The following is a 16,351-nucleotide window of genomic DNA, read 5'->3' as shown; positions in this document are numbered from 1 at the left end:
AGGAAAAAAAAGACTGAAATCATAGTCTAATTGATTTTATAGGCCCCATTTATCATTTAATTTATTCGAATTGCATACATAGACAAAACTTCAAATCAAATTATTTTTCTCGAGCCGTACGGTTCTAGGGGCTATTGTTCACCTATAGCACCATATAACATTCGGTCCACTTGATTCACTTTGGAAGACATGATTCTTTATTTTCTAATTCACTTTAATTTACAAAAATGTAGGAGGGATTAGACTGAATTTTTTTTAGGAAGTAGAGAAAACCCCTTTTTTTGCCCTAATTTTCTTTAACCTTTGTTTTTTTTCCCTCAATGGTAGTTATATTTCCCCCAATATTTTTTTAAAGTAAGAAATGGCGGCAATTTTCCACCAACACACAGAATCAAACGCCTTGTGCACGTGGCCATCTCCGTTAAAAAAACTAACAGAAAAGTGGATCGATACCAAAAATGTTAATTTTTGTAAGTTATAGGACAACAAGTGCTAATTCCATAATGAATTGGAACAAAAGTAAAATAGGACTAACTTACGGGATAAAAAATACTATTTCCCCTCACCTAATCAACTAACAACCAGAGGACTTTATTATCTACTCATCATGAACTTTCTCCTCATCAACAATAAAATGAACTTACTCCTTTACCAACTTTGGGCCATTGCATTATTGAAGACAATGCAAATTGGAGCGTTAATCTTCAATAGTGCAACGCCTCAAAGTTGGTAAAGGAGTAAATTCATTTAATTGTTGATGACAAGAAAACTCATGATGGGTAGCTTGTAAAGTTAATCCCTATTATTTTGCTCCAAGAGAAAAAACGAGTTACTTAATATCGGACATGGATTGGTCTTCTAATTGCTGAGAGGAGAGTAAATCACCAAAATTGCGCCTTTTTTATACTGTTTGACTTTCATTGTCAAGAATGACCAAGTATTGTTCACCTAAAAAAGAAGACATGTGAAGTAAATCAAGTTGCAACCTCCTGAAGCACAAATGGTAGATTTAATTCAATTCATGAAGAAAAAGAATAACTCAAATAAATCATAAGATAAACGAAATAAAAAGGGGAGAATTAATCTACTATTGTGCAAATAAATTGTGCTTTGAGAATGACAGGAGGCTATCGTTGGACCATCTACAAAGTTCTTGATAGGCGTCTCACTCAAGAAGAGTCTGATAGAATGCTGGCACAGATTAATGCTTGTGACTGTAGGGGATTTCAGGCCTATTTCCTCCTGCAATGTCCTATATAAGTTAATTACTTGCTCAGGAGTTACTAGTAAGATATAATCCCAGTCACTTGCCACCAAGATGTGTGGTTAAGATTGATATACATAAGGTATATGATTTGATTCAATGGCTATTCATCTTTGCAGTATTGTGCAAGCTCGGGTTCATGATAAGTTTATCAGCTGGATTAGGGAATATATCACCACAATGCGTTTCTCAGTATCTGTGCATGGTCAGCTGCAGGGTTTTTCTTCCTAAGGGGCTAGGATTGAGATATGGAGACTTAATTTCTTCTTATCTGTTTGCCCTTGTTATGGAAGTGCTTCATGCCTACCTTAGGAGGGTTGATTGTTCAGTTTATAACATTTTTATACCACGGGAAATGTGGATATTGGCTTGTTTATGATAGATTTTGTCGATGATGTTCGTCTATTTAGCACAGCTACAACAACATCATTGGTTATAGTTAAATAGGGGTTGGAGAAGTTGGCAATCGGTCGGGATTGCAAATTCATCTAGAAAAAGAGTTAGCTTATTCTATCAAAGAGCACATCAGATTGGGAGGTTGAATTGCATCAATTAATGGTTTGTCAATTAGGAAATCCGCCTATAAAATATTTAGGGGTGTTGTTATGATGTCTACACTTACATTGTCCAACTGTCAACCATTCATACAGAAGCTGAAAACTGAATACAATGTTGGAGCATGCATTATTTGCAATTGAGAATCATCATATTGACTTGGATAATCTGTCAAATTGAATAGGAACCGACATTGATTCTCAAATCAGGGGCGGTGCCCGTGGTTTGTGTCTTGAGTTGAATAATAATTTTCATCTCCTTCAACCTATGTCATGCCATGACTTTGTTGGGCTTCTTTGTGATCATTTCCATCTCCATCATTGTCGTCGTCGTCATCACCATCATCATTATCATCATCTTCAGCAGTTTCGTCATTACTATCATTCTGATTGTTTGAGGAGGGTAAAACATGTTTATCCTTTCCTGAGGATGAAACTTGTGTACTTTTGTCCTTGAACGGGACTTGTTTAGCTTTTTCTTTTGATGAAACATGTTTACCTTTCCCTTTTCATGACTGTTGAACAAACCAACGAGACAAAGGAAGTAAAGTATCATCATCTTCATTGTTCGGTACATTGTCCCTATGCCCTTCTTCATCTAACCAATCTAAATTATTTTCAAGTAGCAACAGCTTTTATCCCTCCCTTGTTCACTCCTCCAATATATCATTGTCATGAAAGATATGATTAAGATCAATTGGACTATAATAGTCATCATCTTTCCTTTGATACATCAAATTTCTGACTCTTAATCGCATATTGTAATGAGCATACACCAACTTATGCAACTTTTTGATTGTCCAACAATTACGCAGTTTAGTATGAATCAATGACCAAGTACTCCAATTTCTTTCACACCTAAATGATGCACATGTTTAACTCAAAACCTTAACTGTTATCTTTCGAAGATTGGGTGCTTCATCATCGTAATTATACCACCATTAAGCTAAAAATATTTATATTTAGAATCTTAGGTGTCACGTAAATTTTTAAACATTGTACATATAGAATAATTTAGAATCATTAATGTTTGGAAGAGGTCGTAGATACTGCTTGTCTCGCAAGTGGAGTTCTGAATTCTCCCAATTTATCAACAAATATACTTATCTACAATTAATAGAAGTATGCACATTCGGTAAGAAGAAAATATTTCCAATATATGCTGAAATATATAACACTTGTTACCTCATTCATTGCATTAGCTTGAATAATTAAATCCGATTTGAGTCTTTTAATCACTTTTTTGACTCCTCGTCTAACCTCCGTCGTTTGAAACACACAAATGTTTGAATATTGAAGAATTGGATTGAAGAAATAACCTAAAAGGAAAACAAAAAATAAATTTAATAAGATTTTACTCATATCATAAAATTAATAAACAAAGCTCAAAGTTACTTAGTGCATGCAAGTTCCATGCAATTGCCAATACCATCTGTCATCAATAATCTCCTAGTATATCTCCCACTTTCTAACACTTGCTCTTATGGCTATTTTTGCTCTATCCACTGCTTTATGGATGATACACAATGTGGACATTTTATCCTAGTCCACGGCCTTTAAGACTCTCACTAAAGGCTCCATAACTGCACAACATTCTCTTGCTTTTTTTCAAAAGCTTTCTATTAGTACTATCTCAAACACTTGGATGGCCTCAATTCTCCATCTTGTTGTGTTGTTGAAAGTCCTCCATTCATCACATGTAGCATTCTCATTTTGTAGTAGCTTAGGTAGACGATAATTAGTAGAGACCTCCCACCATCGCTATACAAAAACAACATTATATAGATTGTGGAGGATCGCTTGATGTGGGTCATGCCAAGTCAATGTCGTGATGGATCCCCTTTGCTGAGCTCAATTAAAAAATTCAATTGGAAAGATGAATAGACAAAAGAAAGTTGCTAATTTACCTTCTACACGAAAGTATTGTGCTGTCGACGGTAATGGCGGATCAAAAGCTTGACAATTTGATTAAACCAACTCCCAGCTAAAGTCATTGCAAAGTTGGTATGACTTTTGTGATTGAAGACAAGAAACTGAGACGAGATAAAATAACAAAGTCCAAGCAACAAACGTCTGAAAGAATTTAATCAATAATAAAATTGCCAGAAGCAAGCGAAAATTTTGAAAGAAAAGCTATGAAAGTCTAAAATTATATGCTATGAAGTATTATCGTGATGAATTGATTGAATTTAAAAAGGAACTAAATCCTCTTGTTAAATTGATATATGCTATAAAAGTTCTATAAAACATTAACACAAACACTTCATGGGCATGACAAAAACTTAAAGAACTAAATATATTCAAGTGATGGAGCATAATAGTTTCTTCAAATGGGGATATAGCATTTTTAGTCTCATAAGTTAGACTCATTTTATTTTTTATCCCATTCAGAATGTCATTAGCACTTTTAATCCCGTAACTTATAAAAATTTGTACTTTTGGTCCTCATCCAGTTTTCTGCTTACAATTTAACGATGTAAACCACGTGCCCAATATGTGGCAGTTAATTATTTTTGGCTGGAGAAAAAAATAGCGTGTTTTCCAACTTAAAACCATTTTTTGGAGGGAAATATAACTATATTTGAGTGAAAAATAAATCTTAAAGGAAATTAGGACAAAGAAAGGGAGATTTATCTCTTCTCTTAGAAAAAAATTAAATATCATCCTTCTCATATTGCTATAAGTTCAAGCCAAGTAAGCAGCACAAAGAATCAAAGAATTAAATACTATCATTCCACTAGTGAATCAAGTATGTCAAATGGAGCATTCATATGCTACTATTTGAAGAAGGGCTGATTTTTTCTTCAACCAAAAATACTTAATGGCCACGTGCATTATACCATTAAATTATAGACAGAAAAGTAGATGGGACCAAAAGCATTAATTTTTATAAGTTACGGGACTAAAAGTGTTATTTCTGTAATGAATGTGACAAAAAATGAAATGAGCCTGTCGTGACCAAAAATGTCATTTCTCCTTCTTATAATTACTTATCTCTATGACGGTTGGTCAACACCGAATTAAGCTTCTTATATAGGTGTTTATTGAGGTGTTTAAGTTCAAGTATAATTGTGATTCTAAATATGATCCAATAAGAACTTAGTTACCAAAAATGCCGAGAATATAATCATTATTTCATCTATCCCAATTATCCAAAAAATATTCTGTTTGTCCAAAGTTTGAGTTTCCGAAGGATTTTGAAACTTCAATGGTTCACAGTATGCAATATTTTTAGAATCAGATCGGAGATTGGACCAATCAAGTTATAAGGCAATAGGTCATTGGTCCGACCGATCTGATCGAATTAAAAAATCAGTTGATCAGAATGTTGCTATATGTCATATATATATATATATATATATATATATGCACACACATAATATATCAATACATTATATATCAACTGATACATATAATTTATCATACATTTAAAATTCTATAAAAATGCAACAATTAAAAAATCATTAATAAAGCAACATTAATTAAAAGTCAACAGTAACAAAAAATTATTAATCAAAAGTACCAGCAAGAATAGAGCAACTCCGTCACTGCCAATGTTGCTCTACTTCTTTCAAGTTTCAATATTGTTGTTGAAACTTAAAAACAACAATAGCAATGCAGTTGTTGCTGGTGGAAAGACAGCAGCAACAACATAAAAAGGTATGGTCATGGTCGATTGGAGAATGGAGAAAAGGAAAAAACAATTATATATGATTTTAGAAAAAAGATGAAAAAGAAAGGAAGAAAAAGAGAAAATGAAGAAGAAAATTGAAGGATTGTGCCTATAATGGAGTTGAAGAAGCTTCTTGCTTTGATCCTCTTGTTCTTGGAGATCTGGATTTAATGTTGGATTAAGGAGAAGGATTTCAAGTTCAAGGAAAAAGAAGCATCTGCAAAAGAGAAAACCCTATGTTCCTCTCCTCTCTTACAATTTTTCAATCTAAAATTCCCTTCTTCTTTTTTTCAAAATTTGGGTTGACCAATTATCGAGCAGACCAACTCTGACCGAATTTGGCAGATTTATGATAATGAGTTTATAGCTATGAATCGGTCGGAACTCGTGACTATTCCCGGTCAAATCTACCAGTTTGAACCAATTTTGAAAACATTGATGATTTGTTTCTTTGCACATCAAGGCTTAGGGAAGAAGTGAAAGCTTTGCTCTGCCAAAGGAATTGTATCATGGTCCATCAAATGGACAATAGGGCCAACTTTGTTGTTTAACCAAAAAAAAAAAAAAGATGAGAGGAAAAATGGAACTGATTTCTCTTGAAAATAAAGATTCAACTAAAAATTTATTTGAATCCTGTTACAAGAATCATTTTCACATATTTCCAAAAATATTAATAAAAAAAAAAAAGCTTACCCATTATTCTCAATCCCTTGAATGATGAAATTTAGATTTTATATGAAGCAAATTCATAATTATGGTGGTCCATTCGAATTTTATTCATGTTGGCCACTCATTTACTTCAAAATTATATTTTCAAGTATATATATTTATGAAGCAGTCTCAACATTTATAGAAAAATTAATATTGTACTTAATTGAATGATGACAAATGTTAAATAAGATATTAGTTATCAATTATTATCATGTACTTTTTGGCCATAGCAAAATTTTGCATGGCTTTTGGTCCGTGGAAAATTGTGTTGCTAAACTTTGACTTTTCATATTATGCAACAACTTTTGCAATAATATATTTGTGGCAATTTCATTATAAAATTATTTTTCGTCTGCAACGGAAGTCGTTGCAGCATTACAACGCACTTTTTGCAAAGGCAATCATTGCAAATTTTCAACAAAATATTTTGCTACCATCCACTGCAAAATTATTTTTCGTTTGCAACAATGTTTACAACGGAAGTTATTTTTTTTACGACATCCCATTGCAAATTTTGCAATGAAAATATTTGGTATAATCTATTACAAAATCGTTTTTCATTTGATCCATTGAAAAATTATTTTTCATTTGCAGCAATATTTACAAAGAAAGTCGTTGCAAAATTGCAACGCATTTTTTACGACATCCCATTGCAAATTTTGCAATATATATTGCTACAATCTATTGCAAAATCGTTCTTCGCTTGCAACGATATTTGCAATGAAAGTTGTCGTAAAATTTTCATTTCATTTTCTTATTTAAAATTTTATAATTATGGTTTTACAAGAGTCTTTTTTTCATGATTTTGAAATTTAATATTTAATCATAGAATTATATTTGATATGATAATAATCTATAAAATTCAAGTATGACAATATTTAAGCAAAAAAATACATATAATAAAGATACTTCAATACCATCTTCAAAATAAAAGTGTAAATATTTTAACATATCCATATTTATAAAGAGGGATCATAATTATTTTCACAATCTTCTGGAGGTAGTTGGTCGATTAGATCGAGATGATGAATTGTTGTTATTGGAACTATCTTCTAATGCACATATTTTTTCTTCCAACGTAGTATCAAGTTTAACCTCCATTAACCTCATTAGTCTTTTTAGTCATTTTTTTTGTGCGCTTCATTGCCCGACACATGGTCTTAGTTTCATGAAGCAGCTTGTATACCAACTTTCATCCATCATGCTCCGACACTGGATTGAGAGTATTAGTGTTAGTCAAAATAGAACAAGTGAATGTCCTTGCCTCCGAGCCCATCCCCCAAACTTGGCCTTCTTTGCTCTTTCAATTTTCTCCAATCATAGTTGTTGGTCATTAACCGATTTGCTCAATCATGACTCGGGTAGACCTTGAAAACCGGGGATTTTATTTAAAAAATGCCAAAAAAAAGAAAATTTAGTAAAGTAAAGCCATTTTAAATGTGTTAGTAAAGTAAGCGGTTCTTCACTAAAATATAAAAAAAAAAAGTAGTCAAACCTGCAGCCTGCAATTGCAGGCTGCAGGCTGAGGCACCGCGCTTGGTAAGCGCGGTGCCTCAGTTACATATTCACGGGCACACTTCTACAGTGTGCCCGTGAATATGAACATTTGATTGCAGCTCACACTATTTAAGTGTGAGCTGCAATCCTCCTTCACCATGCATTCTCACATTTGCTCCTTCAACATTTCCTTCAAATTTGCTCGGCAATTCCTCCTTCTTCAACAATTCCTTCTCCTTCATCTTGTTCTTGTTTTTGCACAATTATTACATCTTTGTCTTTAAAAAAATTTAGAGCGAAAATGTCGAATTTTGGCCCTATTGATACCAGTGTTTTATACGGGCAATTAAATCATAGAACAGAAGATGTGTCCGAAAATCCGGATACAACTTTATCAGTACGACGTGGTGATATTGCTTTTTTTCGCGTCCTACAACTAGCACCACGTCATATTCGTGTTTTACAAGTACTCCAAAATATGGGGTTTCTTGGTGTTTTGCAATGTGGGCATGTTGAAATTGACACCCACTTGATCACTGCTTTGGTAGAGAGATGGCGCCCGGAGACACATACTTTCCATTTTTCGGTGGGTGAAGCTACTATAACACGCAAGATATCGCCATCATGTGGGCACTCCCGGTGGAAGGTAATCTTATTACTGGGATAGATACAAGGTGTAGTACCCAACAGTGGCAAAATTATTGTCATCAATGGTTGGGTTTCATGCCCAATGAAGATGCATTTAGATGGTCCAGAATAAAATTGTTAGTGTTATATGAACGTTTATTAGAAAATACAAGTGATGATGATAGCCCGTTTGAGGCTGTCTTACAGGAGGCACGTATATGTGCCATGTGCATTCTTGGTGGAGTGTTGTGTCCTGATGCTACGAGGAACACCGTGTCATTATTATATCTGCGGCATATGGAAAACATACACGAGCAGTATGTATCAAATTGGGGTTCTGCAGTGTTGGCATATCTCTACCGGGAGCTATGTACAGCATCACAACGAGGGAAAAATAATATTGGCGGTGCCATGCAATTATTACAGATATGGGCATGGTCTCGCATCATACCACTTGCCCCCATTCCCTCGAGTGAATCTTCGACACTGATGCCGACCATTATAGACCCTGACAATGTTCTGCCTAATCCTCCATATGCTGCACGGTATGAATATTTTTATTTATTTATACAGTTATAAATAATTTTGATTTCACTTATTTTTCTTAATTTTGATTTTAGGTGGTCTTATCATATATCCCGTACTCATACGGCACACAACGCTCTTCGTATAATAAGGAATGTTTTGGATCGTATGCAATTTAATGAGGTATATTGTTATGATTTTTTTTTTTACGTTTAGTGTATTTCTGATGCATTTGTTCAAATATATTGACTGGCGCTATATTTTGTATTGTAGTTTATTTGGACTCCGTATGATGATATAACACTCGATCTTGATTCATTGCCCTTTTATGCAACGCGCACACCGTGGCATATACGTTGTCCATTGATCAATTATTCGATCGTGGAGATGCAGCACCCGAAGAGGGTTCTCCGTCAATTTGGCTTTGTGCAAAACATCCCCCCAAACCCATTAATCAGTGAGCGTCATTTACACACAATAGACAGGCGGGGACGTCAAGACATGAATTGGGCTACGTTTCACGCAGACTATATTGCGAAATGGAACGATGTGCAATCACTGAGGGTCACTGACCGTGGTGGCAATTAAAATATAGTTTTTCTGTGTCACCGCGGTTAGGCACCGCGGTGACACAGAAAGTTTATTTTTTTTTTAAAAAAAAAATCAGGCACCGCGGTCAGAGACCGCGGTGCCGCTTACTTTACTAACACATTTAAAATGGCTTTACTTTACTAAATTTTCTTTTTTTTGGCATTTTTTAAATAAAATCCCCTTGAAAACCAATGTTTCGATCATCAGTCAACTTTTTTGAAACTTTTCCCATACAATTAAGAATGATATTATTAGCAAATAACTTGATGACAATTTAAATTATTTACTTTGATTTTATTTTGAATAATATAAACTTACAATTACATTCTCAGCTCGCGGACTAGTCCAACTGCATTCTTTTATTTTCCAATTGCTCAATAAGTGCGGGAGGCAGAGGATTCTTCCTAATAAAGTTTTAAGAAAATAAATATTAAGTTTGTAAGAAAATCAATTATTATCTAAAAAACAAAAGTAAAAATTATATATACCTTACCAACTTTCATTTGTATTTAAAAAAAAAAAAAATCAAAACCACCCTTATAGACAATACATGCAGATGCAATGTTTGTTTAGTTGTTTGTTTCATTAACTTGTGATATAGCTAAAATTTCTCATCAATCCACTCTCTCTCTAGCCCCACACAAACTTCATTAGACATCCAAACAGCTCCCTCGTTGAACTTTCTACATCTACCCATCACCTTCCTGAGTCATTTTTCAATCCTAATATAATCCATGCCACGAAAAATTTTGTGGATAAAACTCTGTGGCAATCAGCTTGTTTTTTTTAGTGAGTGTACTCCAATCCTACCACAAAAAGAGTTCTTGTCCCAAAACAGTATATCAGACTAAACTATTGTTGGGAATTCATCCTCGCAGTGAGTTGACAAAGAAAAAAAATTATTACAGCGGAATACAAATCAATATAACAACGATTACATATAGTTAGAAAAACAACAATGATAAATAATTTTGGCTCAGGGCCAGATCCGATGGGGAAGCCCACAACCGCAAAAGCTGGCAACCCAACCACCAGTTGCTCAAATCCACCAACGAACGACAACCACCAAAGCTAAACCACGGCACCAAGTCACACACGGCCACCAAGGCACCATCGAATCACTCAGGTTTACCTATCTCTTTTATTTTTTCCTCACTTGTTTCTGTGTTCTTTTCTTCCTGAATGTACTGAATAAATAGGGAGAAGCCATTGATGGCGCAAAAAATTGAGAAAGAGGGAAGAATACGAGGAGGATTAATAAATTCAGCCAAGGGAAAAGAATAAGAAGGCGAAGGGTTTGAGTCATTTAAAAATGAAAACCAGATCGGGTTGGTGGGTCGGGTGAGACCTTTCAGGTGGTGGGTTGGGACTGTGGGCCTGGGCTGATTTTCCAACAGTTATATTTAAAATAAAATTTATTGAAAAGCAACCCTTATATATCCCAACATAAATTGGAATATCATAAATTTTATCTCAAATATAAATATTAATTAGGTTATGAGTACACGAATCCAATCCAATATCCTAAAATTTTCAGTTACCCATTAATACGTTAGAGAATAAGTGTTTAACCCACAACAACCTCTCAACAGCTATTGCTGGCCCCCAGAGTGCATGAGGAAGTTTATTCAGGGATTCTTTTAATTCAGCTGAACTTTGAAAAGTGGAGACAGCTGACTCATGTAAGTTGTATGACATATTTGCCTTTTAGTGGGATAGAAGTTGAAATTCTTTTACTGCACGACTCCTTACCTTTCTCTAAAATAGTTGTGGAGAATATATTGAACCCACTTTAGATTCTAGCTTGAATTTGACACTGATAAGAATCTTTAGCAGAAGGAATATGGGCTGAATACTGATTTACAGTTCCACTTAGATTCTGAGTCCCCTTCAAGCTGTGAAGCACAAACAAGAATTCCTATCTGAAAAAGATTTGCATACATTATCCAAATGAATGTTGCACTCAGTTGCTGATATCTGCAGTACAGGAAAAGCAAGCCATCCAGTGATAATTACTATTTTTTGAGTTCATATGTATTTATACACTATTATGTCTGACAATATTATTTGATACAATATTATTATCAGCTATTTCAAGAATTTACTGACAATAAAACTTTTCGCTTGTACTAAATATTTTACAGGTTTTAGAGCATCATGTGATGTATTATTTAGTATAGTCAGATAACACCACAATACACCGTGTCTTATGTAGGAAGAAGCCTACTGATATTATCATCAATATCACGAATTTGAACTACGTACAACAGCAAGAAGATGGAAAGCTTTTGATGCTGCTGTAAGGATCTCAAAGAAAGGATAGGAGTTAACCAGCCATCTTACGTCGTGCTCAGAAATTTTTCACACTAAAAGCATTCAGAAAACTCTTACACCACAAACACCGGCAGCTATTATATATAAACGCAACTTAACATATCTCCGGAGCTGGTATCTTCCAACTGTTATCACTTCAAGAAACGAGCAAGGTTAGAAGAAGGAAACAGCATTCCTTATTTACAATGGCTTTTACTGGATATTAGTGGGGAATCTCTTATACTCTTAGACTGGTTACTGTTGAGTTGATGCATGCCATCTGGTTTCTTCTTGCGCCTGCCTGCTTGAGAAAAACGGCTGTGGTGGTAAGATAGTATGGCGAGGTCATTGAGTTCTTGCAATGGTGTCAGAACTTTCACAACTTCATCCATGGATGGGCGGGATTTAGTATCCCGGCTCAGGCAATTGTGAGCTAATTGAGACACCTTCTGTACACCTTTGATTGAGTAATTCAGTTCCAGGCGAGGGTCGACAAGCTGATAAACCTTTCGCTTGTCGGATAAATATGGACGTGCCCACGTAACAAGATTTTGTTCTCCGCTGGGCCTTTTTTTGTCCATCGACCTTCTGCCGGTTAATATTTCCAAGAGCACAACCCCAAAGCTATAAACATCACTTTTTGAAGTCAAGTGTCCTGAGAGAAAAATAAGCCAATCCCTGTTGATTTGCTCCAATGGATCTTAAAGCTTATTGATAGAAAATGAACAGATTGACATATGACAAAGAACTGTTTGTCTGACTGAAAGAGTTCATGTATTGTAGCAGCAAGTTATCAACCGAGAGTTGAACAAAAGAAAAATGTACTTGGTATGCATCAAATGGATGCTCTGATCTTCTATGGTATAAAGTTTCCCTATGTCTAATAATATAAGGTCAATGCTATCAATCCAAGTAAAGATAGATACTGGCAGTTATATAATGAACATATAGTCATATACCTGTCATAACATATTCGGGTGCAGCATAGCCATATGTTCCAACAACCCTTGTAGAAACATGAGTTTTGTCTCCTTGTGGACCAGCTTTTGCCAAACCGAAATCAGAAAGCTTTGCATTATATTCCTGAAGAAGGAAGCGTTTCGTCAGAACTTTTCAGTTTGGAGCTATTGAATTCCTTGTTAACATTATTCACATACCGAATCAAGCAAAATGTTTGATGTCTTGAAGTCTCTGTAAATGACAGGTTCCGGACCACTATGGAGGAAGGCTAGGCCTTTGGCTGCTCCAAGTGCAATTTTGATCCTGTTTGACCATGGAAGAGGTATGGTCCCTTCAATAGTTTTAACAATATCAGCATTCAGTTTCATGAAACGAGTCTCCTAGATGGATAATATAATTTAAGCATTTCTCTGGACCAAGCAACTGGATAGTTTACTTCAGGAGCAAATTACACATTAAGGTTGAAGTTCACCTCATATAACACAACGGAACTACCAGCATACAGATAAATTTACAGAGGAAGTATACTAATATAAAAGCTTCTGGCATCAAATGTGTTAGTGAGGATATACAGATTTTCAACAAAAATGATGGGTTTGGTGAGATGCTAAGAGATCCTTGTCATGACTTTATGAAAGAAGTTTGTATTCTTTAGAAACAATGACTTCCGTCTAACGTGCAACTATGAGGAGTTCTAAAAACAATGATTTGAGGTAACTGAGCATACATATAACTTACTCCTAAATAGATGATTTTCGAGGCTTCCACGAGTCATGAATTCATAGACAAGTAACCTTTGATCATCTTCAATGCAATATCCAATAAGCTTAACGAGATTAGGATGATGAAGCTGTCCAAGAAAATCTACCTCTGCCTGCAGTAACAATATCATCAGTTATAATGTATCTTTTTGTAATTCAACATCATTCTAGCACCTACGATCAAATAACTAACTAACCACCCATTCTCTATGGCCTTGAAGACCATCGGGCTTCAAACTCTTGACTGCAACTGTTATTCCTGAACCGGGCTTCGCCGGTGCCGTCCCATTCTCCTCTATCCACCCTTTAAAAACATATCCGAAACCACCCTCCCCAAGAATGCTATCAGGCCTAAAATTTCCGGTGGCCGCTTTTAGCTCCTGAAAACTAAATTGGAGCAGTTGGTGTGGCGCTTTCTTCTCTAAGGGTAGTGGATCTGAATTGGGAACTTCAGATGAGTTTTGAGCTTCATCTGGAGCACACATTTCCCGGTTGCTGGCGTTAAGGTATCGAGTCTCAGTAGCTGCATCGACCAGCCAAAACGGTGAATAACTTGCTTTTTCTCATCAACAAATGTGATGGAAAAAGTTTTGCTCACAGGCCAAGAATGTGAAAACATCAGAGAAATATTAATTTACAAAAGAGAGATGTTAAAGAAGAACAAAATTGGTGAATATAAATAAAGTAAGCCAACAAAATGACTAAAGAGAGACAAACAATAAGATTAACTTCAGATTCAGCAAGCTACATACTAACATCTATTTCTGTTCCTATAAATGTTCATTTTCATTCCACTTGCTAAGCAAGAACTTCAGGGGTTCTGAATCAACAGTAAACACATTTCTTGGAACAGAGATGTTTCCCATCCAACTAAAAGGTGATCCATTTAACACAAGAAATTACAGGCAGCAAGAAGACACAAAATTAAACAAGTTAGACAGGACAAGATTGGGGAGTGGCTCAACAATTTCAACTTCATGAGGATTCACATCTTTGGATGAATCAAAACAGTAAAAAAGAGAAAAACAAAGAAATCAGCATAAGGGGTTTGGAAAGATCAATGCTTTATTAGACTAAAAGGGAAGAAATCAGTATACCAGCATCATAAACAAGACTGCTTCTGGGGATGCTATTGGCGGAGTTTCTTGAATCAGAGCTTTTGCAGGCGCCTCTTACACCGCGCCTGAGAACAGCCCAACACCCACACTTATTCTCCATTGCCTCTCTTGAAAGATCACACTTGTTTCATTTCATGGGCTCTCACTTTTGCTGAGAGAGCACATGAAAACAAAGAAAGCACACTTATTTACCATGCTTGAGGAAGCATATGAGTGAGAGTGGCAAGAAAGAGAGGAGGATAAAGAGCCAAAAATTCTCTCTCTCTCTCTCTGTGTTGTGTGTGAGAGAGAGAGACAAGGGAATTGTTTGTTATTGTTATTACTGTGGAAATTGAAGGCATCATCATCATGCATCACCATCATCACATTGTGTACAAAAAGAACTTTTTTGCCACCACCTTTTCTGTGGGGATTGCCACTCTCTCTCTCTCTCTCTCTCTCTCTCTCTCTCTCTCTTGTCTTCTCTCTCTCTCTCTCTCTCTCTCTCTCTCTCTCTCTCTCTCTCTCTCTCTCTCTCTCTCTCTCCTTCCTTGCCTTTCACTCTCAGTTATTGGAGAATTACTACAAAGGGCATCCACAAGATTGTTCTTCTCACTAACGCCCTGACTCATTGGAGAATTTCTAAAAGGAGCATCCACAAGATTGTTCAAGTGATGAACAGGGAAAATTATACCTTATTCATTTTATATTTTTTAAAAATAAAAAATAAAAAAACTTTATGCAACGGCCGTACCAACCATATAAAATTACTAATTAAATAAAAAAAATACTCTAACAAAAAGACAATGTAACCCCTGAACTTTTACAAAACGAGCAACACTAACGTACAATTTTATTTTATTTTATTATTATTATTATTTTATTGTTAGAATTTTGTGCTTATCAATAATTGTACCGGGAGTAAACACAATCAACCCTTTAACAAGGTGATGTTATTTTGTTAATGAAGCCTCGATGGAGTGGTTAGATTGGGCGTCATAGTTAAAAGATTCAGAGTTCAAGTTCTACGAATATGAGTTATAGTATATTCTTACCTTATGTTTTTAATTGCAATTTTGTCCTACAAGTATGGGAAGTGTCAATTTTGATCCTTTATCGAGAAAAGTAGCAATTTGAAGGCAATTCTGGTTGAAAATCTATAAGTAGAAATGATATTTTAATTGCGGGACCAAAATACTAAAACTAATTTCAACGGGACTAAGATTACCACTGTTTATACTTATAGGACTAAAATTATAATTTTTTTGGAATAAATTACCAATTAAATGTCCAAATTCATATCAAAATGGTTATTAGCTGCAGAACGATGCCAAAAGATTAGCTACAATTAATAATTATGGCAAATATTTTGGATGAAGATAACATGAAGAGTGTTTATTAACTATGGTTAAAATTAAAAGTTTTCACATTGATTTTATTAGACCACGACAAATTATATTAATTTACCATAACATTTTAATTTTAGAAATTTATAGTATAAGAAATAATTTATTTTCTTGCACTGCACTTGAACTCCTCATTGTAATTCCACTCTTTTTCATCAGAGAACACAGTTCCATGTTTTTCAAACTTTTCTAATAAAAAAATCTATAAATGCTTGCTAGCTATTTCAATATACACAATTTTAAATTTTTTTCTTATTTCTGATAATTTTCTTTTCCATTTTTTTTTTTTGGTTGTTACTTTTATGTTTCTTGAACTTGGGTGCAATGTTGAAAGGAAATTAAAAGAAACTTTTAAATTGAGTAAGTTTGATA

The 16,351-nt window shown here is 34.8% G+C and overlaps 1 protein-coding gene across 1 annotated transcript; it reads right to left on the bottom strand.

The window, feature by feature from the left end:
* On the bottom strand, positions 11,782-14,882 carry LOC105162130 (receptor-like serine/threonine-protein kinase At3g01300). The gene is made up of 6 exons (XM_011080087.2): positions 14,574-14,882; positions 13,674-13,999; positions 13,454-13,589; positions 12,913-13,046; positions 12,715-12,838; positions 11,782-12,410 (listed from the first exon to the last, which is right to left on the bottom strand). The coding sequence occupies exons 1-6, from the start codon at positions 14,692-14,694 to the stop codon at positions 11,953-11,955; spliced, it is 1,299 nt and encodes a 432-aa protein (XP_011078389.1). The 5' UTR covers positions 14,695-14,882; the 3' UTR covers positions 11,782-11,952.

This window comes from Sesamum indicum, linkage group LG5 (genome assembly GCF_000512975.1).
Source record: "Sesamum indicum cultivar Zhongzhi No. 13 linkage group LG5, S_indicum_v1.0, whole genome shotgun sequence".
Lineage (NCBI taxonomy): Eukaryota > Viridiplantae > Streptophyta > Magnoliopsida > Lamiales > Pedaliaceae > Sesamum > Sesamum indicum.
The sequence above is the reverse complement of the archived record's forward strand: the minus strand, read 5'-3'. Positions and strand labels throughout refer to the sequence as shown.